Below are 25881 nucleotides of genomic sequence, written 5' to 3'. Positions count from 1 at the left end.
CAAGAGTTTTAGATCCAAGCCTTTCAAGGACAATGAATCTCTCTCTCTCTCTCTCTCTCTCTCTCTCTCTCTCTCTCTCTCTCTCTTTAGCCATTTCTGATTGGCAGTTTATGATATAGCCAAACAGTTGAAATTTTACAGTATGATAATTCATGGTTACAAAACTCAGGATAAAGTTCAATTAACATTTTCATTCATAAAAGAGAACATTATTAATTAACTTTTGGAATCACAAAGGAGAATCTATTCCCCCACCCCCAACTTCTTAGTATACTGCTTGCTAGCCAGACAAAGCTTAATTTAAGAGAAGTGTCTATTAACTGGAGTACTTAGACTTCTTCTTACCTTAATTCAATCATTATTACCCTAATCATTTGAGAGAGAAATTCTTTCTGGATTGATAAGGAAAAATGAGTATTGGAGTGGTTTCAAAATCAGTTAAGTCTTTGGTAAGAATGATGATATAGACAGGGGGCAGTTGTGTGGTACAGTGAATAGATTACTGATCCTGGAGTCAGGAGGACCTGAGTTCAAATCCAACCTCAGACACCAGGCTCTGTGACCTTCGACAAATCACTTAGCCCCATTGCCTTGCATAAATGAATGAATGAATGAATTAATGAAGTAATGAAGTAATAGAATAGTATAGTTAGATTTAAATAACATGTATTATTTCTGAATTGATAATTTAAGAGTAATATTTCTCTTTTAGTTAAATCCAGAGATTTCAGACAAAGATAATTTTAAAATGTTTTCTTGGCATTTCTAAAGGAGAGAAGAAAAGGTTAACATTCTTCTCTACTTCCCCCTCCACCCCAGAAAAAGAAAGTGAGGAGAGATGTGGAGGTGCTTATTCATTTTTTTAAATTTTGCCTAATATTGTTATTTAAAAGCCACACATTTAGTTTCAAATGTCATGTTATTGTTTTTTCCATTTACAGTATTAGATTGTAATTTTCTCAACTATTAATTTCCTTTGTCTTAATCAAAAACTCTTTCCTTGTTTTTTTTATCATGAGTCATTATTTCCTGCAGTACAGCAATTGACTAATTCGGTTATGTATTTCAACCTGTTTAGCCATTCCCCAATTGATGGGATACTTTGTTTTCAGTTTTTTGAAATTCCAAAAAGGTAGTCCTAGCTCTCTCTCCAATCATCCATCCATCTTTTGATAACTGTTATATACATGCATACACATGTAAGCATTTGTGTATATATATGAATATGTATTATATGATATGTGTGGATATATAGATATACATATATATTACTTTTTCTCTTTTGATCATTGATTTTTTTGAGTTATCAACTTTTTAGTATGCCCTTTGGGTCAAAGATTCAATCACTTTCTTTGTATAATTTGAAATTGTTTTCCAGAATAGTTGGATCAATTCACAGCATTATAGATAATGTATTTATGTGCCTATGAAATGGGGGAAAGGGCTGATGAGGACCTAGTTCTTAGAATAGGCAGAATACGGTATGCCTGATATCACTCCACATGGAGCTTTAGTGAGTCTACTAAAGGGTATATATCATGGAGAGACCTTGATTCCCACTCCTACCATTACATTTCAAATTTCATGTGCAAGTATCCTATGTGAAAGAAAAAAACTACTAATACTTTACTCTTCAATTAAGCTCAAGTCTACCTGAAGTCTACACTCATATATACATGGACTCAGAAGGTCATATATCTATATATTATTTAAAACAAAATTTATTTATTTATTCATTCATTCATCCATTTATTTATTTATTTATTTATTTTTAGGTTTTTGCCAGGCAAACTGGGTTAAATGGCCTGCCCAAGGTCACACAGCTAGGTAATTTTTAAGTGTCTGAGGTCAGATTTGAACTCAGGTACTCCTGACTCCAGGGCCAGTGCTCTACCCACTGCACCACCTAGTTGCCCCCCAAATTTATTTGAAATATAATTTTATCATATATGTAATATATAATATAAACACATATGTGTATGTGCATGTATATACCTCATTAATTTATATTGTAAGCCATTTCTAGCTTGATGAGACATTCAAATTGGCAAAGGTTACCCACAAATCACCAACATCATTGACACTGTCCCAAAACAATTTTAGGTAAATTTATACTACTCTTGAATAAAGAAGATATTTCAAAATAAAGTTTGGTTGAACTTTCCAGAATTGTATAACCATTTATCTATCCTGTTCTTTTTGGACTACTCTTCTTAAGAAATCAAAAGAATTCCTCCCAAACATCTACAAAGAGAATTCAAATTGAATAGGAGAGATTTTAAATGTACTTTTTAAAACGCAAGATGATATTTTCAGTCCTTTGGACCCTAGTCTAATCCCTTTTAAAGAAGATTACCCTTTAGGTTGGTCACTGTACAGTAGTAGAGCTATGCTCTTATTTAGAAAAAAAACATTTCATTAAGTTTATGGTTTTACTAATAAACTATCACCAATAAACTTGATTGCAGGGGTCCAGCCTCTGCGAGGTCCTTGGAACCTGACAAGAGGCATAGAGTTGGCAAAATGAGCTGAGTCAACAAAGGGGTAAAGGCAGGAGCAGGTTGACTGACTGTCAGCTGCTTGGATTTATTTTTATAGTCTCAGAATCATATCAAACAAGCAAACTAAAACCATTTCCTTGGTTACAAAAGTATACAATTTTCATCATTAATCATATAGTTCATATGGTTACAAGTATGATCATGTTTTGGTTACAAGTGTGATTATCAATCATGTAGTTAATTTTCTTGTCCCTGCTCAGACCATGATGACCTTAACCTGCCTGTTGCCTAGTTTTTTGCTGCATAGTAAAGTTATTAATTAAGCAGAACTTTCCCGATAAGAATCTTTGATATAATTTGTTTAATGGAATGCTTGTATGTTTTTGTACCATATATGTAATGTTTTTCAATATGCTCCCTTGACAACCTATAGTGAGGGTAGTTAATGTTTGTCTACCTATCCATTGACTCCTTCAATAACCAATTATCCTTTTAGGCCTTGTTGATAGATGCTACTGTTTCTATGACTTTTTACTCTTTCCCAATAAACTAAGGTTATTAGAGTTCACATATTGGTCACCTATACTAACTATTCTCTCACCATCTTTATCATATATTCCTGTGTATGGTAAGGGGGAAAAACTGTTAATTTCCCTGGAATTCTATCTGACCCATCTTGTATCTGTTTTCCCTGTATATATTCTGACAGCTCCCTGGAACTCCCAGTGCTGTATTTTCTAAAGATTTCATAATGTTGAAGCCTTTTGTATGTCTCAGGGAGAGGCAATCCTGTTAAATTTGGACAGAGTTCACAATCTGTTTTATTCAAGGAATTTCTCTGAAATCCTTCCTTTATAGTCATTACACTATTAGGATGAATAAGTTTTGCAATCAATAATGGACCTATAAATATGGGTATACATGGAATCCCTATATATATTGAAGAAGGAAATGTTGTTCCATCAGGTGATGTGGCTGCCTTGAGTCTTCTTGTTGCGACTGTGCCAAACAGCTTAGAGACCCTGGCTCCCAACACTTGACTGCGTCACCACTAGGATTATGGTGTATGTATTTTCAAGTTTCTAAAAAAGCAGCAGCTAAGTGGATAGAATCAGGAAGAGTCAACTTCATGAGTTCAAAGATGGCTTCAGACATGTAGCATAGCTTTATGACTCCCAGAAATTCACTTAACCCTGTCTGCCTAAGTTTCTTCATGGACAAAATTAGCTGGAGAAGAAAATGGCAGATCTCTGCAGTATCTTTGCAAAGAAAACTCAAATGAACTCACAGAGAGTCAGACATAACTGAAATAACCTAATAACAACTATCACCATCGATCCATTTGGTATACTAACCTTCATTTTCTGCCCCCTTTTCTCCTACCTATCACAACTTTCCAAATAACTTTTCCCAAGAGTCTAGAAGGGGCTTTTGAGAAAACATTATATCCCAATATTTTTAGGGGGAAAAAAACAAACAGGAGACTTTTAATATGCTTGCACACCTATGATTATTTCCTGTTGGCTTGCTGCCTGGCAATGGAAAGTCAATTTTCTTCTGAGTCAGAATTGAACATGCATAGTAAGGTTGGAATAAAGGAAATTGATCTTTTTTGTAGGTAGTTTTCAGGTGAGGAAGAAGAAATGCTTGACAATACTAGGTGTAGAGTAAATTACTATCAGTGCTGGTGGCAGGTTTTTCTGCAACTGTTTTATTTCTTTATGTGACCATGAATCCATATATCATTTTTATTTTTTTATATAATTTTGATCTCTTCTGTGGAAATTATTTCTTGATCTTAGGTGAATGAATACAGCATAACCTGATTTGAAAGGATGGGATAACAACCAGGGTTCAATACTTTGAGACCATATCAGGGTTAGACAATAGCAACAGGAGTTGAGTTCAATGAGGAGCTAGAACTCAGAACCAATTGGCATGACTCCATCCAGTAAGACATCTACTTGGCAACTGAACTACCTTGTCTTTAAAGCAAAAGAATCACTCATTCATACATTATGTAAACTTCAAAAGGGAATTTATTGGGTTCAAAAGGAAGAATGTTGCTAAGTCTCCACTTTCTTTAGAATCCATTCATTCTAGACACCAAGACAGAAGGCTAGAATAGGCTCCAGTTTTGAAGTTTTTGAATTATGCTTCTTACTATAACTTCCCAGGAAATATTCTTATTCTTATTATACTTCTTGCTATTTATTCCTAGGAAATATTCTGCTAATGTTTATTGACTAATTAATATCAAAGATACATCAATTGGTCAAATTGACATTGCAGTATAAATCATAGGCTAGATAATATTGGGTATATATTGACTGGAGATGATATGGGCAGGAAACATACATCAGGAAAGGATTTGTGAACTCTGATGTTAGAGAAAATTCCAACCCCTCAAATTCACCCCTAAAACTCTGATGGCCAGAGAAATGTGAAATCTTGCTGAATGTAGTTTGGGACAGGCCAGAGACTATATGTTCTCACCATCACAGAACTTCAATACTGACTATTCCTATCTTTTTTCAACTTTCCTAATTTTTGAGATATCTATTCTTATATCAATATATGCAGAGGAATCCTTTGAAAGAGTTTAAACAGTCATTTTTACTAACCACTCTACAGAGACTAGGTTGTAGAAGGCCTTTAAAAATTAAAAAGTATCTGTTTAAAATCCAATGCTGTTATATGTGATGGGTGACACTAGAAACTTTCATAAGAAATTCAGTAGTAAAATAAGGGTTCCTCTTTCTACTAACTATAGTTTGATCTAGCTCAAAAAATACTAGCAATTTCAATGACAAATGGGAAAAAAGGCATAAATTCTGATAAAAAGAAAACAAAACTTCATTTGTTGGTGACTTGATGGTTTTTTTAGAAAAGTAAAGAATCAGCAAGGAAACAGAAGCAATAGTTTTAATAAATTAGTAGGCTATTAAAAATAGAAAAATCAATAGCATATTCATGAAGGGGGAAAATTTCAAGGAGAAATAATAGAAAGGGAAATCTCATTTATAGCAATTATAAAATGCATAAGATATCATCTGGGAGTTAATTAACCAAGGCACACAGTTACATTTACAAAGTGCTACTTAAAGAAATAATTACTTAAATAAGTGGAGGAACATTCTGTTCTCTTGGTTGAATCACACCAATTTAATAAAAATAACAATACTACCTAAATTAACAAATTAATTCTATGAAAATGAAACCTCCCCCCCCAAAAAAATTTAGAGTTCAACAAAATAATTCCAAAATTAATTTTGAGGTATTAGAGATCTAGAAAGTCAAAGGAAATATTTTTAAAATGAAAGAATAAAATAGGACTAGGACTTCCAGACCTCAAATTATATGTAAAGTAGTAATCGTTAAATTTTTTTTTGGTACTGTTTAAAAATAGAAAAGAAGCTTAGAGGGACAAACTTAACAATAAAAGATCATAAATTTTTGAACTCAACTTCCAGTTAATGTGGGAATAAGAAAGGACCTCCAACTAAAATTTATAACAAAATAAACAAAACAAAAGAAATAACAAATTCTTAAGTTAGTCCAGGACTCTCACAGAAATCTCCAGAATTCTAAGCATAAAGAAAGCAGGGTAGGAAGAAGCTGGTACAGGGAGTCTGGGCCCAAATTTCTGATTCTTGTTCCTGGATTGTTGAAGTCACAAAAGACAAGAGACAGACACAATAGCTTATGGAACAAGAAAATAATATGGTACCTTGGAGAGAAACTAGGCTCAGAGAACTTGGATTCAAATTTCCCTTTGTATTCTCTGACTCATTACTGTTTTCTCCTACATTCCCCCCAAACCTTCTTGACTCCTTTTATTCATCAATTTTGCATAAATCCTTCTAAGATAACATCTGCAACAGAGGGACTCAGACTCCCAGGATATGGATAATCTTTGGGTATAGGAAAAGGTATGAAAACTTATAAATAAGAGTTGCTTCTGGGGTAGGTCAGCAATAAGGAGGGCCATATCTGAAAACTGGGATCATTGTGATGAAAGAGGAGACAGAGAAAAATCAGAAACACATATTTCAGAAAAGAACAATCAGACAAAATCAGAGAAAGAATAGCAACAAGAGAAAAAAATTGAGAAAATGTTAGAAGGGACTGAAGAACCTAAAGGGCCAGAACCAGAAAAAAAAAGTCTAAGGAAATTATAAGAAGAAAGAGTTTGAATTAGAAAAACAAACCATTGTTGTTAAAACAAACTTTGGTATAGATGCCATGAACTCAGCTTCAAAAGATGACCCTGCAGAGTTTGCAATATTATTAAATGATTATATCATGCTATTAGAAAAATCTCTATATGATGGAAGATTTTTGTGGGAAGCAGTAGCTCAAGATGTTAACATTTCATTGGAAAGTGATGACTTGAAGGAGAACACCAATTCAGTGTAAGAAAAATCAAAAAGAAAAGTACAATTCCTGGAATGGACCAAAGATAATCAAGCTGGTGATGGAGGATATGAGTACCATCTTCTCCCCAGTGTCATTTGTTGTTCACAGTCTCCTCAACAAATCACATTGGCCTTCTTTTAGTTATGCCAAATGCTCCAAACTAAACAGGATTATTTTTTTTCTGCTCCTTACTTAACCTCTGAACCTAGTATTATGAGGAAATAGTTTCCTACTACAAAGGAGTTAAAAATTGAGAGGCTTGGTTACTAGTAAATCAGAATAAAATATATCATAATAATAAATATATCATAATAATATCATCATATTTTTTTGTTTCAGGGCAATAGAATAAAAAAATAGCAAGCAAAAGTTGCCATAAAATCTAAAAAGTATAACATTTTCCAGCATCATTAATAATGTAGTATTGATCATTTTATATAAAATTTATAACAAAAGCATATGAATGTATACATATTATAAGTGAATGAATGAAAAGAAAAACTTGCTAGAGTGAGAGGAAATTGTACATTTTACTCACGAACCTTGCAAGATACACCTTACAAGGTACGGGTACCTAGGCGTGAGGCATGGATTAGTCTTCAAAGTCAGGTAATTTATGGTCTTCAGAAACTCTTTCCCCTCCCTCTTGCATGTTCATAGGCTCTCAGAGTTTGAGTTACAATCTAAGAGGTCCACTCATTCTATGACATGCCCCTAATTTGATCCTCCCCACATCATATGATGCAGGATATGCTAAAGAACCCCAATGGTCACTGGGGGGGGGGGTGTGGGTTAATATTCTATTACCTAATTGCACAAACTCAGTAGCATTAGGTCAAGATCTCTAGGTCACTCTTTTTTTGGGGGGGAGTTAAGTGACTTGCCCAAGGCCACACAGCTAGGTAATTACTAAGTATCTGAGACTGTATTTGAACCCAGGCACTCCTAACTCCAGGGCCGGTGCTTTATCCACTGTGCCACCTAGCCACCCTTAGGTCACTCTTGACTGGTTGAGAACTGGTTTGGGGTTTGCTATCCCTGGAATGGGATTAGGAAAACTTTTCCAGCCTTGTGATTGGATGGGCCATTCCTCCTTTGTAATGGATTCCCTAAGGGGTCCCCTCCAAACCCTGTGAACACCAACACCCTACATTCCTCACAACATAGTATTAAATTGTCTTCTTTTTTTCCTCTTAAATTTATTTATTTCCCAATTACATGCAAAGGTAGTTTTCAGCATTCATTCTTTTGCCAACTTTTGAGTTCCACATTTTTCGATCCTCTTACCTCCCCCCCCCCACTCCCCATGGCAATCACATTTAACATGTTTCTATATTAGTCTAACTGTGAAAGAACTAAAGCTAAGGGGAAAACATGAAAAAGAAAGAAACAAAAAAAATTTAAAAGTGAATATAGTATGCTTTGTTCTACATTCAGAATACATAGTTTTTTCCTCTGGATGTGGATGGCATTTTTCATAACATAACTCTCAGGATTGTCTTTCATCATTGATCTGCTGAAAAGAGTTGCATCAGTCATAGCTATTCTTCTCACAAAGTTGCATAATATTCTCCTGGTTTTGCTTACTTAACTCAGTATCAGTTGATGCAAGTATTTCTATGCTTTTCTGCAATCAGATCATTTATGATTTTGTATAGAAAAATAGCACTCCATAACATCTATCCTCATTCAGCCATTCCCCAATTGATGGGCATCCCCTCAAGCTTCAAAAATTGTCTTCAGGAAGACTATGAAGATTTTTAAAATATTAAAATATATTATTTCAAAGTAAGATTCTGTTCTTGAATTGGCTAGTAGTTAGATACTTTAAGAAATTTCAGTGACCAAATCAAATAATCTTGAAGTTTAGAGGTATGGTTATCATTTGAAAAAATTCAACTTATGACCTTTTATGAGTATAGCTGGCCTATAATATTTCTACTCTTACAGATCTTAAGGTCTACAGTAAGAATCTTTACTTGTTTTATTTATCTGATTTAAGTATCGGGGGGGGACTCCCTTTTTTCCTTTTGTTATTGTTGAGTCATTTCAGTCCTTCATGAGACCATTTGAGATTTTCTTGGCAAAGATTCTTTTCCTGCTCATTTTGCAGATAAGGAACTGAGGCCAATAGGATAAAGTAACTTACCCAAGGTCCTACAGCTGTTAAATTTCTGAGGTCATATTGGAACTCAGGAGGAAAAATCATCCTGACTCCAGACCCAACACTCTATCCACTATCTAGTTGACACTTACTATTTCTTTTTAGCATGGGATTATAACACATTGACCACATTGTTTTACTAGGCATTATTAAAACAACTCTCATAGGACATTTGATACTTTTTCCCTTTAAAGGACATGCTATCTAGCAGTTAACTATAGCTTGAAAAATTATTGTGGTTACAATTAAGATATCTATGATACTTAAAAAAAGCAACTACTTTAATATAATCATTTTTGTGAGGGGGAAGAAGAATGAAGTGAGAACTTCACTCATACATACCTCACTTTCAAGTGACCCAAGTAAAAGATGATTGACATATGTACATATATACATAGATTTTGATATAAAAATACATTAAGCTCTAACATGTCAACTATATGACATTGGTGAAGTCACTTCCTCTCCCTCGATCTCAGTTTCCCCATTTGTAAAATGAGAGAGTTGAACTAGATTGTCTCTAAGGCCTCTTGCAGCACTGTAAACTTATAACAGAGTTGGGCTGTGCTTTTTGGGGACTTTCCAAAAAGGTCTGTTTCATAGGTAATAGGTAAAAAGGCAAATGATTTTTGTGAGTGTCTTTTCTGTGTTATTAGTTATATCAATTGATTTTTAATTGGATCTCTAGGATTCTCTATGGTCTCATTTCATATTATTCCATTTCAAGAACTCTGTCTTGAGACAAACTGGACTAATAACTTTATCTCAAGGATAATATTCTCTCTCTTATACCCTTATCTTTGTCCAAGTTACTCTTCTGTCTGGAATATGTTTTCTCCTCATCTTTTCCTCATAGATTCCCTAGCTTCCCCAGTGAATGTGTCAATCAGTAGGTCCCTTTTGCAATTGTTTTTTCTATATTCCCTTGGCTGTTTGAGATAGTTTTTGCATGAAATTTATATGTACTTTGTATTTGCCTATCTGTAAACAAGTTGTATCTCTCAACTTATTACTTTTTTCTTCCTCTCCTTCACAATCAACTCCTAAATAGGAAGGACTACTTAGATTTTTGTCTTTCTATTCCTAGTGCCAAGCACCTTACCACAAAAAGAAATGACTTTAAAATATGATCAAGTGGTAACAAAAATATCTAGATCCTTTTAAAATAAAAAACCTGCACAAGATTTTCATTATTTGATATTTTTCTTTTGATGATATAGAAAGCATTCATACCTAGATAACCCTAAATGAGTAAGGTTACTTTGCATTGACTTTTGTTATTTTTTGGTGGTATTTGAATTTTTTTCCTTTTTAAAGCTTCATAACTGCTATATAATCATGTTGAAGAAATATTTTAATTGCCATACAATCAACTGGAATTTAGTAAGTGAACTGCCCTCTTTAGAGGTAATTTTTATAGCACTCACCAAATTTAAGAGGAATTTCATAGGAATAGTTGAGCAGAGAATTTGGAATTACATTAAAAAATATATTGATATTTCCCGCTTAATATGATATATAAGGAAACTGGTCATAATTGCCTGGAATATCTAAAATTAAGCATTTGAGCTTGATAACACCTAGACCTGTGGGGAAAGAATGATAATATTTCATTGTATGTGCTGTTATTCAGATTTCACCTTTCATTTCCCATGAAAAATAGAAAACTGGAAAATCAAACACTGACACATTTTTTTTCCTGCTGAGCATAAAAATTCAAAACCATTAGAGTCTATGAGTAGAACATTTACAAATTATACAGCACAAAATTATATTAAATCTCTGGGATATTGATTGAAAAAGGGGGAAAGAATGACAAGTGTTTGAAAAGGTCAAGATCAATGAACACAAGATGTTTTTTCTTTTAATCCATTCTTTGCTTTCCTCCTTCCAATACTCAAATTTGTTTTGCTTATGACTCTTCCTTGATCTAGTCTGTTCTTTCTCTTAGGCTTTTTTAAAATCTATCTTTAATCCATATACACTCTAATTGTTATTTTGAGTTTAATATATTTTTATATCGAAGTCTCCCCCCACCCCCCCCATTTCTCTCTTCCTCTGTGTGTGTGTGTGTGTGTGTGTGTGTGTGTGTGTGTGTGTGTGTCTAATTCTGTCTGTCTCTCTGTTGGAAAAGGAATATATACATACATACATACATATATATATATGTATATATATATATATATATAATTATGTTCAATCTTCCTTTGTCTGAGTCACATGAAAGTTAAATACATGAGATATTCATTTTTTCCCTGTTACTTTCTCATGATTATATTGATCTCATATACCTATATTAATTATACAATAGTTAAACCTTCCCCAGTTTTTCTCAACATAATATCTTATCCTTTCTGGTTTTTTGTCTTCTCTTAAAATCAATAAAAGATGAAAAAGAAAATAACCTCAGACTTTTAATTTTAACTTTTCTCTGAGAATTTTAAAGATATTAGGATTCTGAAAAGACCTTTGCTTCTAAACTCTCTATTAACAAGTAAATAACTCATGCCCACATATTTCTTACAATTATACACATATTCGCACCTTTTTCTGTCTCTCTTGGTGCTACATTCTCCCATTTCCAAATATCTACTCTATTCTGATCTTTTCATCAAGAATGCTTGGAAATCATATAATCCTTTAAAGATCCACTTTTTCTCTTACCATTTTACTGGATACGTCATCCTTGGTGATAAAAGCTATATGATTTTTGGTGGAAGTTTTAAGTCATGGGTAATTTTTATTGCTATTCAATCATTTTCAGTCCTGTTTGATTCTTCATGACTTCATTGGTGCTTTTGAAAAAGGTACTGGAATGGTTTTCTTTTTCCTTCTCCAGCTCATTTTGCAGATAAGGAAACTGAGGCAAGCAGGGTTGAGTGTCTTATTTAGCATCACATATTAAATGTCTGAGGTTAGGTTTAAATTCAGGAAGATTGATCTTCCTGGTTCCAGGAATGCCACCTATGTCTCTATCTACTATGCCACCTGTCTGCCTCAGTTTCCTCATCTGTAAAATGATCTGGAGAAGGAAATGTCAATGACTGAACAGGAAGCACAATCTTTATTGTGCCTCCTTATTTCAATTTCTTCTTTTTGATAACTTCTAACTTTTTTTCTTTGACCTAGAACTGAATTTTTGATTATTATGTTCTAAGAGTTTGACTCCTTGACTTTCACAAGGTGTTAGATGGATTCTTTCCATATTCACTTGGTACTCTAAATTTAAGAATACAGAGAAATTTTACATTTATAATTTCTTGAAGTATTGCATCTAGATTTTTTCTGATGATAGTTTTCAGTTAGTCAGATAATTCTTAGATTATTTATTTATGCCTTGTTTTCTAGATCAATAGTCTTTGATATTTAATTTCTCATATTTTGTTCTTTTTCATTGTTTTTGTTTTATTTTTTGTTGTAATATTGAATTCATGTTTTGTTTTAATTTTTTTTTGGCAAGGCAATGGTGTTAAGTGACTTGCCCAAGGTCACATAGCTAAGTAATTATTAAGTGTCTGAGTCTGGATTTGAACTCAGGTCCTCCTGACACCAGGACCAGTGCTCTATCGACTGTACCACCTAGCTGCCCCCATTTTGTTCTAATTTCTAGGGTATTGTGTTATTTTTTATCTTAATATATTTTTATTTATTTCTTTTTTCTCTTTTTTTTTGTTGTCAAATGTAAATTTATTGCAAATAGTCTCCTTTTCAGCTTTTAACTTGCTGGGCATTCCACTGCTCCACTATTGATGTCATCAATGACATCATGAGGATGTCTGCCATCAATGTTGCAGCCCACAGACTGGGCTGTTCCAAGGATCTCTTTAATAGTTCCAGAGAGTTCTCTTGCCAAGGATTGGTGCCTCATCTGTCTAGCAATGTTGACAATCTCATCAAAAGTGATGTTTCCACTGTGTTTAATATTTTTCTGCTTCTTTCTGTCTCGAGGAGGTTCTTTTAGAGCTTTGATGATCAAGGCTGAGGCAGAAGGCAGCACCTCAATCTGGGCCTGTCTGTTCTGAATGGTATGTTTCATTGTAATCCTAAGCCCTTTCCAGTCACCAGTTGCCTTGGCAATGTCATCACCAACCTTTTTTGGAGACAAACCCAAGGGACCAATTTTTGGGGCCAGAGCTGATGTGGCACCAACTTCACCACCAGTGCACCTTAAAAACATGACTTTGATTTCATTAGGATCAAACTTGGTAGGCATGGCAGCAAAGAAGGTGGAGGCTCTGTCTCGATGCTTCGGGGTGGCTGCCGGTGTTGGATGAACCCAGATTCGGAATGACGGAAAGAAGTTGCACCTTCACCACCATGAGCTGGAGCCAAAAGCTATTTTTATTTATTTCATTAAATATTTCCTAATTACATATGAACATTTTTACTCTTCATTTTTTTTGGAAGGCAGTGGGGTTAAGTAACTTGCCGAAGGTCATTCAGCTAGGCTAGGTAATTTTTAAGTGTCTGAGGTAAGATTTGATTACTATTCATTTTTTAAAAATGGGTTCCAAGTCATCACTCTCCTTTTGCATGCCCTTCCATCCTCCTCACAGAGGCAAACAATTTGATATTGATTATATGTGTAAAGTTTTTCTAAACATATTTCCATGTTCACCATGTTACAAAAGAAAACACAGACAAAAATTAAATTAATAAAAGTTTTAAAAATGTATGCTTGAATCTGCATTCAGAGTTCATCAGTTCTTTCTCTGGAGATGGATAGTCTTTTTTTTTTTTATCATGGGTCCTTTGTATTTGACTTGGTTCATTGTCTTTTTTTAAAAGTTTCATTTATTTAAGGCAATGGGGTTGAGTGACTTACCCAAGATCACATTGCTAGGTAATTATTAAAGGTCTGAGGCTGGACTTGAATTCAAATCTTTCTGACTCCAGGGCCAGTACTCTATCCACTGTACCATCTAGTTGCTCTTGGGTGATTGTCTTGATCAAAATAGCTAATCTTTCACAATTGATCATCTTTACAATATTGCTATTATTGTGTACAAAGTTTTTGTTCTGCTCTCTTCACTTTTCATCAGTTCATATAAGTCTTCCCCAGTTTTTCTGGATTTTATTCATCGTGTTTTATAATACAATATATTCCATAACAATTGTGTACTATAACTTGTTCATCTGATCCCCAATTAATGCTCTTTGCCTCCATTTTTATTTTTTTAAATTTTTTTTTAGCGTTTTTTTGCAAGGCAAATGGGGTTAAGTGGCTTGCCCAAGGCCACACAGCTAGGTAATTATTAAGTGTCTGAGACTGGATTTGAACCCAGGTACTCCTGACTCCAGGGCCACTGCTTTATCCACTACACCACCTAGCTGCCCCTTTGCCTCCATTTTTAAAGACTGGCTATCAATTATTGCTTTTTGGTACAGATAGGTCTTTTCCCATTTTCTTTGTCTCTTTGGAGTGCTAACCTAGTAGTAGTACTATTGGTGAGTCAAAGGGTATGAAAACTATATAGTCCTTTAGGCATAGTTCAAAATTATTATCCACAATGGTAAGATTTCAAAGTGATCTTCTCTGCCCTTGAACTATGGGCAGAAGTGGGTAGAGTCAATGGATTTGTCAAATAGTTTCTGGTCCTGGATCCACTGGTAGCACAGGGTTTCCTTGTAACCTTGTTCTGTCCATTTGTCAGAACCCCTTACTACCTGTGGTTTGAGAACTTTAAAAGTTGCTATAGCTTCTGTTGCCACCCTGATATTCCATGCACATTAGCTTCCAGGATAGCTTCTATCTTCCTTTCATAGAACTCTCTTCTGGATTTCCTAAATGTTCTTGGATTTGAAGACCCACTCTAAGTTGTTCACTCTGCCATTCCAGAATTTGAATTGAGTTGCTATATTAAAGTTGTTTGGAGGGGAATGTTAGAAGAACCTGGCTGGGTATTTTCTCTACACTACTTTGATTCTACACTCTGAATGCCTGGAATTTTGTTTTTCAGTGAGGTTTTCCATCATTGGTTCTAATGTGTCAATTTTTTTTTAATATTTCTTCCTCTTAATTTTTCCAATCTAGATTTTGTTCATTTCCTCTGGGTATTTCCATATTCCCTTTGACAACAGCTTTTATTTCTCTGAGGATTTATCAGGTCATGTGATTAGTTTTACCCTTTGATCATTTCTTAGACTAAGAAGGTATCTCATTATGGTGTTGAGAGTTTTCCTTTCTTATGGAGGTGAGATGAGACTGGACTTAGGTTAGGCCTCATTGGTCTTGAATAGAATGGTTATAAATAAGTCCCCCTTTAAGGGACTTTGGGAGCACTCCAGGGGAAAGCATCTCCTTTGACACAGGGTTCTGAAACCTCGCTTCATTGTAGGCTCTATTTAGGATCCTCTACTTTGCTGCCTTCAAGGAGTGCTCAGGTTTTATATAGTTCCTTTGTCCTGTTGCTTGGATCAGCCACTGGTACCATGCAGACCCTACTTGGATTGGCTCCAGGCTGCATTTTCTACTCAGAGAAGGCCATTTTCAGGGCCTGTCCTAGGATATGGCACCAGCTGCATGACCCAGTGGCTAGAGCACTGACCTTGAAATCAGGAGGATGGGAGTTTGAATCCAGCCTCAGACAGTTGACTTTTACTGGTTATGTGACCTTGGGCTAGTCACTTAATCCAGGGCCATCTCCAGTTGTCCTGATTCATATCTGGCCACTGGACCCAGATGGCTCTGGAGAAGAAAGTAAGGCTGGTTTCTTAGCACAGCACCCTCTCCCTCAAATCCAATTCATGTACTTGTCTTGACATCACCACCTCCAAGTTGTGATCCACTTTGAGAATGAAGGACAAACTTCTATTTATTTGTTTGCTTGTTTGTTTGGAATCTGAAAATCCTCAAGTCCCTTTAGACTTAGCCTTAAGCTCTGTTTTTCCAAATGCTACACTGGCCCCAAGGCTCAGGCAGGCAGTATCTTGTTCAACTGCCCTGAATTCCCCAAAGTCACTATGAAATGTAGAGAATGCTCAAACTTGACCTGGGTATTTCAGAGTTCAGACGAGGACTAATCAAACTATTCCAAAAATCCAGAGGGAGCTTCCTGTGTTCCACCACCAATGTTTCACTCTTGACCCTGGCCAAGTTTGTCTATCCTAGGATTTCTGTAGGAACCCAAGGGACCCTCTGTGAATTTCTGCATTGAGTGGTCAATCTAATAGGGAGTCTCTTTTTATTGATTAGTAGATCCATGCTTCTCTAAGACCCCATGTAATTTTTTTTTGTTTTTTTATTAAAGATATTATTTGAGTTTTACAATTTTCTCCCAATCTTGCTTCCCCCCCACCCCCACCCCACAGAGAGCACTCTGTCAGTCTTTACTTTGTTTCCATGTTGTATCTTGATCCAAATTGGGTGTGATGAGAGAAAAATCATATCCTTAAAGAGAACAGAATTCTCAGAGGTAACCAGATCAGACAATAAGATATGTTTTTTTCCCCAAATTAAAGGCAATAGTCCTTGTACTTTGTTCAAACTCCACAGCTCCTGATCTGGATACAGATGGTACTCTCCTTTGCAGAAAGCCCAAAATTGTTCCCACTTGTTGCACTGATGGAATGAGCAAGTCCTTCAAGGTTGAACATCACTACTATGTTGCTTTTAGGGTGTACAGTGATTTTCTGGTTCTGCTCATCTCACTCAGCATCAGTTCATGCAAATCCCTCCAGGTTTCCCTGAAATCCCTTCCCTCCTGGTTTCTAATAGAACAATAGTGTTCCATGACATACATATAACACAGTTTGCTAAGCCATTCCCCAACTGAAGGACATTTACTGGATTTCCAATTTTTTGCCACCACAAAAAGGGCTGCTATAAATATTTTTGTACAAGTAATGTTTTTACCCTTTTTTCCTCATCTCTTCAGGGTATAGACCCAGTAGCAGTATTGCTAGGTCAAAGGGTATGCACATTTTTGTTGCCCTTTGGGCATAGTTCCAAATAGCTCTCCAGAAGGGTTGGATGAGTTCACAGCTCCACCAACAGTGTAATAGTATCCCAGATTTCCCACATCCCTGCCAACAATGATCATTATTCTTCCTGGTCATACTGGCTAATCTGAGAGGTGTGAGGTGGTACCTCAGAGAAGCTTTAATTTGCATTTCTCTGATAATTAATGATTTAGAGCATTTTTTCATATGGCTATGGATGGCTTTGATCTCCTCATCTGTAAATTGCCTTTGCATATCCTTTGACCATTTGTCAATTGGGGAATGGCTTTTTGTTTTAAAAATATGACTCAGTTCTCTGTATATTTTAGAAATGAGTCCTTTGTCAGAATCATTAATTGTAAAGATTGTTTCCCAATTTACTACTTTTCTTTTGATCTTGATTGCATTGGTTTTATCTGTGCAAAAGCTTTTTAATTAATGTAATCAAAATCATCTAATTAGATTTTAGTGATGTTCTCCAACTCTTCCTTAGTCATAAACTGTTCCCCTTTCCATAGATCTGACAGGTAGACTAGTCCTTGATCTTGTAATTTGCTTATAGTATTGTTTTTTATGTCTAGGTCCTGTAACCATTTGGATCTTATCTTGGTAAAGGGTGTGAGGTGTTGGTCTAATCTAAGTTTCTTCCATACTTACTTCCAATTATCTCAGAAGTTTTTATCAAAGAGGGAGTTTTTATCCCAGTGGCCGGGCTCTTTGGGTTTATCAAACAGCAGGTTACTATACTCCTCTCCTGCTTTTACACCTAGTCTATTCCACTGGTCCTCCACTCTATTTCTTAGCCAATATCAAACAGTTTTGATGACTGATGCTTTATAATATAATTTTAGATCAGGTAGTGTTAAGCCACCTTCATTTGCATTTTTTTTCATTAAGCTCCTGGCAATTGTTGACTTTTTATTTCTCCATATGCATTTACTTACAATTTTTTTCTAACTCATTAAAGTAATTTTTTTGGAATTTTGATTGTTAGGGCACTAAACAGATAGTTTAGTTTTGGTAGAATTGTTATTTTTATTATATTAGTTCCCCCTATCCATGAGCAGTTGATATTTGCCCAGTTATTTAAATCTGATATAATTTGTGTGAGAAGTGTTTTATAATTGTTTTCAAAAAGATTCTGAGTCTGTCTTGGCAAATAGACTCCCAAATATTTTACACTGTCTGAGATTACTTTGAATGGCATTTCTCTTTCTAGCTCTTCCTGCTGTTTCTTGCTAGGCATATATAGAAAAGTTGAGGATTTATGGGGGTTTATTTTATAACCTTCAACTTTGCTAAAATTGCTAATTGTTTCCAGTAGTTTTTTAGATGATTTCTTGGGATTCTCTAGGAAGACCATCATGTCATCTGTGAAGAGTGAGAGTTTTGTCTCTTCCTTCCCAATTCTAATTCCTTCAATTTCTTTTTCTTCTCTAATTGGTGATGCTAACATTTCTAATACAATATTGAATAGTAGTGGTGATAATGGGCACCCTTGTTGGACCCCTGATCTTATTGGGAATGCCTCTAGCCTCTCCCCATTGAATATAATGCTTGTTGATGGTTTCAGATAGATACTGCTAATTATTTTAAGGAACAGTCCATTTATTCCTACACTCTCTAATATTTTTAATAGGAATGGATGCTGTATTTTGTCAAAAGCTTTTTCAGCATCTATTGATATGATCATATGATTTCTGATAGGTTTGTTATTGATATAATTGAGTATGCTAACAGTTTTCCTAATATTGAACCAACCCTGCATTCCTGGAATAAATCCTACTTGATCATAATGTATTATCCTAGTGGTGACTGGTTGTAGTCATTTTGTTAAGATTTTATTTAGGATTTTTGCATCTATATTCATCAGGGAAATAAGTCTATAATTTTCTTTCTCTGTTTTAACTCTCCCTGGTATAGGTAACAGTACCATATTGGTTTCATAGAAAGAGTTAGGCAGAGTTCCATCTTTCCCTATTTTTCCAAAGAGTTTATATAGGATTGGAACCAATTGTTCCTTAAATGTTTGGTAGAATTCACTTGTGAATCCATCAGGCCCTGGAGATTTTGTTTTAGGGAGTTCAATAATGGCTTGTTGAATTTCTTTTTCTGAGATGGAGTTGTTTAGGGATTTAATCTCTTCTTCATTTAACCTGGGCAACTTTATATTTTTGTAAATATTCATCCATTTCACTTAGATTATCAAATTTATTGGCATAGAGTTGGGCAAAATAATTTCGAATTATTACTTTAATATCCTCCTCATTGGTAGTGAGTTCACCTTTTTCATTTATAATACTAGCAATTTGGTTTTCTTCTTTCTTTTTTATTAATCAAATTGACCAGAGGCTTATCAATTTTTTTGTTTTTTTCATAATACCAACTTTTGGTTTTATTTATTAATTCAATAGTTATTTTGCTTTCGGTTTTATTAATTTCTCCTTTAATTTTTAAAATTTCTAATTTGGGATTTGATTGGGGATTTTTGATTTGTTCTTTTTCTAATTTTTTAGTTGCATGTTTAGTTCATTGATTTCCTCTTTCTCCAATTTATTCATATAAGCATTTAGAGCTATAATATATCCCCTTATAGTCGCTTTGAATGAATCCCATAGGCTTTGGTATTTTGTTTCATTATTATCATTATCTAGGATAAATTGGTTAATTCTTTCTATAATTTGATTTTTGGCCCACTCATTTTTTAAAATGAGGTTATTCAGTTTCCAATTTGCTCTGGGTCTATATCTCCTTGGCCCAGTATTGCATATGACTTTTATTGCATTGTGATCTGAGAAAGATGTATTCACTATTTCTGCCTTTCTGTAGTTGATCATTAGGTTTTTATGTACTAGTACATGGTCAATTTTTGTATAAGTTCCATGTACTGCAGAGAAAAAGGTATATTCTTTTCTATCCCCATTCAATTTCCTCCATAAGTCTACCATATCTAATTTTTCTAACAGTCTATTTACCTTTCTAATTTCTTTCTTGTTTGTTTTATGATTTGATTTACCTAGATCTGATAGCGGGAGGTTGAGGTCTCCTACTAGTAGACTTTTGCTGTCTGTCTTCCTGTAATTCTTTCAGCTTCTCCTCTAAGAATTTGGGTGCTGTCACTGGGTGCATATACATTCAATATTGAAATGCCTTTATTGTCTATGGTACCTTTTAGGAGGATAAAGTTTCCTTCCTTATCTCTTTTAAGGCTATCTATTTTTGCTGCTGCTTTGTCTGAGATAAGGATTGCTACCCCTGCTTTTTTTACTTCAGCTGAAGCAAAATATATTTTGCTCCAACTTTATACCTTTACTCTACATGTATCTCTCTGTTTCAAATGAGTTTCTTGTAAGCAGCATATTGTAGGATTCTGGTTTTTAATCCACTCTGCTATTTGTTTATGTTTTAAGGGAGAGTTCATCCCATTCACATTCAAGGTTATGATTACTAATTCTTTATTGCCTTCTGTGCTATCTTCCCTCTGTTTGTATTTTTCCCCCTTTTCCCCCCTTTTATCCATATTCCCCAGTATTTTGTTTTTGAATACCACCCCCTTCAGTGTGTTTGCCCTCCTATATGACACCCACCCCTTTCTTTCCACTTTCCCTTTTTTCCCTTTTCCCTTCCCTTCCTTTTGTTATTTCCCCTTATTTCCTCCACTCCCCTTCCCTCTCTCCATCCCCCCTCCCCTTTCCCCCTTTTAATACTTGAAAGGTTAGATGTTTTATAAATTAACTGAGTATGTGTAGGTTGACTTTAAGCCAAGTCTGATGAGAAGAAGATTCAGGTGTTTCTCCTCTGCTCCCTTCTTCCCCTCTATTACCATAGGTTTTTTGTACCTCTTAGTGTAATGAAATTTGTCCCATTCAATCCCCTCCCTCCTCCTGTCTCTTTCCTGTCCCCCTTTTTAGGGAGGTGGTATATTTTTTTAGATCTTTCTATTTAGGTCATAGAAAATTCTGAGTGTCTGTCCCTTCTAGTTCAGTATATTCTATTGGATAGAGTCAAAATTCCTGAGAGTTATTAGAGTCTTTCTCCCAAGTGGGGTTAAAGCCAGTTACATCCCATTAGATAGCAGTCTCATGGATAGGTCATGGATGTCCATCATTTCTGACTAGGTGTATTCTCTCTGTTAGAGTTACATTTCTCAGGATTTATGAGAGTCTCTTCCCCCACCCCCAGGGTGGAATATTGCCAGTTTCAACTTACTGGATTGCATTTTTTCCCCTTTTACCACCCCCCCCCTTTTTTTACCTTTTCATATGTCTCTTGAACCTCCTGTTTGATAGCCAAATTTTCTGTTTAGCTCTGGTATTTTCATCAGAAATTTTTGGAATTCTTCCATTTCATTAAATGTCCATCTTTTTTCCTGGAAGAGAAGGCTCAGCTTTGCAGGAAAGTAGATTCTTGGCTGCATTCCAAACTCCCGTGCTCTTCGAAATATCTCATTCCAGGCCCTTCAATCCCTTAAAGTTGATGCAGCCAGGTCCTGTGTGATCCTTACTTTGGCTCCTTGATATTTAAATTGCTTCTTTCTGGCTGCTTGCAGGATTTTCTCTTTTATCTGATAGTTCTGCAGTTTGGCCACAACATTCCTTGGTGTTTTCATTTTAGGATCTTTTTCTGGTGGGGATCGATGTACTCTTTCGATAACTACTTTGCCCTCCGATTCCATGATGTCAGGGCAGTTTTCCATCACTAGATCCTGTAATATTAAGTCCAGGCTTTTTTTCTTCTTCAATGTTTTCAGGAAGTCCTATAATTTTCAGGTTGCCCCTCTTTGATCTATTCTCGAGGTCAGTGGTTTTGTTGATGAGGTATTTTACATTTGCTTCTATTTTTTCTATTTTTTGATGTTGTTTAACTGACTCTTGCTGTCTCATGAAGTCATTAATTCCTGTAGACTCTGTTCTTTTTTGGGGGGAGGAGTTTTCTTCATTAACCTTTTGCAACTCCTTTTCCAATTGGTCAGTTCTACTTTTGAAAAAGCTTTCCATTTGACCAATTGAGGTTTTGAGAGAATTCTTTTTGCATTTGCTCATTTGAGGATCTGAGAGAATTATTCTCCTTTTGTGTTTGTCCAATTGTACTTTCTAAGGTTTTGTTTTCTTGTTGCAAGGTATTAATTGTCTCTCACAAATTTTTAAGCTCCTTCCTTATTTCTTCAAGGAAGTCTTTCTGTGCTGAAGACCAGATTGTTTTCTCCTCAGAGGTTCCAGGTTTCTCTGAGTTGGGTCTTTCCCTTCCAGGAATTTTTCTATGGATCCACCTTTCTGCTGACCCTTCTTCATCATGCTAAGACCTTGAGTTGGGGGGGTGGGTGGGCTGGTTCACTTGGGCTTGGGATTGCTGAAGGCTTTACTGAGTGCAGTTTATTTGGATGGCCAGTAGGAGGTGCTGGTTGCCCTCTCTGGAGTGTCTGTGACCTTGGTTGGGAGGCCTCCCTTTGCCGGAAGGGAGGAGTTGAAACTATTGAATTCTTTTGCCTTCAATCAATGGTGGGCTTTACCCTGGCCTGAGGTCATTACTCAGCTGGGCTTGTTCTTCTGCTCACACACCGGGACTTGAGGCAGAAGGAGTTTGCATTTGTTTGGGAGGAGGCCCCTGTTCAATGGAGGCATGGACTCAGACTTTCTCAGATCTGAGGAGCCCAGGGATGGTGTCCGCAGCTCTCCTCCACCAGACCTCTGCCTGCAGCCCCTTCCCCAAGCTCCAGGGGGACAGCACAAACACCAGCACCTCTGCTTCCCCATGGACCCAAGCCCCCTTTGTACAGCCCTACCGCTGATCCAGCAGGTCCGGCTCTTGGGCCCTCAGACTCCTGGTTCCAATTCAGCTGTTAATTTGGCTGATCCCAGGCTGATCTTCCCTCGGAGCCCAGATTCACCTGCCGGTACTCAGCCAAGGCTGCTGTGGGAGACAAATCCTGAGGTAGATTTTCCTCTCCTGGCTTTACTTTCTGGGTTTCCTGATTTGGAATTCTTTTAAGAGGTTTGTTTCATGTGATAAATGGGGAAGAGTTCAGGATGCTTTAGAACTGTGCCTGTCTTCTCTCCTCCATCTTGGCTGGAAGTTCCCCATGTAATGTTTGCAGAGCATCTGCCATCCTTTATGTCCTAAAACTTTGACATTATACCACAATCCCTAGAAGGAAATAGGTCCACTGCATTCTAGTATGGTGAGTGGAAAGATAATATGTTTACCAAGAACCTTGGATCTTATGAACCACAGCATACTTCAATCTTCTCAAATCAATAAAAGGTCCAAATTAATGGAACATCAAAACTCAAATAATCCAATTTCAATGTAAAGATAGGGGGTGACTATCAATCATAAAGTAAAGGATGAAATTCTCCATCCTGACTTATTTTTCTGTTAACAGTCAGTTAGAGGTTTTGATTAGGGGGCTAACCAGGTCTAGCAATCAGTCAAGAATAACCTTTAGATTAAGTACAAAAAAGTCATCATTAAATTTACAAGTTCTTGAAAACCACAGGTTGAAGTGAAATGATCTCACAGGAAGGATGCTCAGAATGGTAGAGGAAACTGCTCAAAGTAATTTGGTATCCAGGTCTGACTGCCAAGTGTGGAAGCATTTCAAGCCAAATATTCTGAGAAGGAATCACTTAGAATTGTGAAGAAAAACCCTGACCTCAGTCTTAGAGTTCTCATCACCCCCCTCCCCCTGCCTTTACCTTGGTCAGATGAGGAACTGTTCAGCCTCAAATTTTCTCAAAGCATCCAAGAATCACCAGTATAACTGATGAGAAATCTGCATTGTAAGTAAAGGAAAGAATGGTCAAGATGAGGATAGGTAACTTCAGTCTACTAAAAGGTACAAGTAGAATAGTGACACCATATGGCACTTAATCGAAATGTGTTGAGGTTTCCAGCAAAATGAGAGCTATTGGTTACCCTCTCATCAATTACACTCTATGCACAAACCCATTTTCCCCTGCTCACTGTATATGTATTTGTGGCATAATGTATCATAGACATTGGGAGGGATGTTTCATACCAAGTGTGGCACTGTAGTAAATATATATTTCTAAAAAATAATTAAGTATGGATAACTAATTGACTTTACTGATAATCAAAATGAAAATTCCATACACTGATGGGGGCTCAAAAGATATAACATTATACATATGTATATATAAGGTTGTTCTACTAATCCAAACTGGAACAAATGTTTTAAGACAGTCTATCAGTGTTAGTGAAGGTTTGGAGGAATAGTTCCAGAATAATACTACACCAGAAAATTAAAATACAACTAGCTATAAAGAAACCTTTAAAGAAAAAAAAATTCTTGGATATGTTAGATTTACAGGAGAATTTGATCAAAATTTAAGAAAAATTATACTTAGGCCACACAAATTATTCTCAAAATTTGAAAAGGAAAACCCTTTCCCAAATTCCTTTAATAAGAAAAAATACAGCTTAAAACCCAAATCATGGAAGGATAAAAGAACTATAGACACATATCATTAATAAATGTTATTTCAAAAATTTATTTTTATTTTTTTATTTTTTTAATTTTTTAGGTTTTTTTTTTTTTGCAAGGCAATGGGGTTAAGTGGCTTGCCCAAGGCCACACAGGTAGGTAATTTTTAAGTGTCTGAGACCAGATTTGAACCCAGGTACTCCTGACTCCAAGGCTGGTGCTCTATCCACTCCACCCCCTTGCTGCCCCCATTTCAAAAAATTAAACTCACATCTTAACTAAAAGATTGTAGTAATTAATTACATAAGGATGCTTTTCATGATGACAGTTATTTGTAAAAAAAAGGTAAATATTAGAAAAAAACAAATAATTACTAAATGTATAGCAGGATCCTAAGTGCTTTACAAATTTTATCTCATTTGAAATGTACAACTACTTCGAAATTAGATACTGTAATTATCCCTATTTTATAGTTAAGGGAAGTGAAACAGAGGGGATAAATGTTTTGTTTAAAGTCACACAGTAAAATTTTGAGACTAGCTATGAACTAAAGTCTTCCAGACTCCAGGTTCTAGAACAATTAGGCCAGTTCACAGCTCCACTAACAATGTATTAGTGTCCTAATTTTTCTATATCCCACCTAACATTTGGGATTTTCCCCTTCAATCATTTCAGTCAATATGATAGGTATAAAATGATGTTACAAGGTTATGTTAATTTGGAATTATCTAATCAATAATGATTTGGAACTTTTTTCATATGGCTATATATAACTTTGGTTTCTTTAGCCCCAAAGTGCCTGTTCATATCCTTTGATCATTTATCAAATGGGAAAAGATTCATCCTCCTATAAATCTAAAAAAATACTCACTATATTTATAATATGAGACCTTTATCTGAGAAAGTAAATTTTTTCCACCCCAGTTTTATGTTTTTCCTTCTTATCTTGGCCACATTGATTTTATTTATTTATTAAAAATAAAAGGAAACCTGGGTTCAAATTGGGTCTCAGACACTTAATAATTACCTAGCTGTGTGGCCTTGGGCAAGCCACTTAACCTCATTTGCCTTGCAAAAACCTAAAAAAAAAAAGGAAAACCAGGCACAAGAGAAGGTTAGATGATAATGGAAACCTTGAAAGCTACTGAGGTAACCCAAAGAGAAAGAATAGAGAGAAATAAGGGGGCCTAATAATTATTCAATCGCCTTAGTCATAGTTAAGGTCATAGCAGGAATGATGAAATAAAAAAGGGAGGTGTTATGGTCAGACAAACTGGAGGAAGACCAAAAGAATAAAGCTCAAAGTCAAATAAAAAAACCATTTCCAACAAGGAATAGCAGCAAAAGGGAGGAAAATATCCAGGATCAGAAGGTTGTCAACATCTTCAAGTGCTGATCAAGATGAAGAATGA

General features: G+C 35.5%; 1 protein-coding gene across 1 annotated transcript; it reads right to left on the bottom strand.

The window, feature by feature from the left end:
- Positions 1-12745: 12745 nt before the first annotated feature.
- On the bottom strand, positions 12746-13297 carry LOC141516007 (large ribosomal subunit protein uL11-like). Its single transcript, XM_074227364.1, has one exon. The coding sequence runs from the start codon at positions 13295-13297 to the stop codon at positions 12800-12802; it is 498 nt and encodes a 165-aa protein (XP_074083465.1). The 3' UTR covers positions 12746-12799.
- Positions 13298-25881: the final 12584 nt, after the last annotated feature.

Source organism: Macrotis lagotis, chromosome 3, assembly GCF_037893015.1.
Source record: "Macrotis lagotis isolate mMagLag1 chromosome 3, bilby.v1.9.chrom.fasta, whole genome shotgun sequence".
NCBI lineage: Eukaryota > Metazoa > Chordata > Mammalia > Peramelemorphia > Peramelidae > Macrotis > Macrotis lagotis.
The sequence above is the reverse complement of the archived record's forward strand: the minus strand, read 5'-3'. Positions and strand labels throughout refer to the sequence as shown.

Excerpts from the sequence above, each read along its gene's own strand:
- LOC141516007 (XM_074227364.1), bottom strand. The coding sequence starts at position 13,297 with ATGCCTACCAAGTTTGATCCTAATGAAATCAAAGTCATGTTTTTAAGG.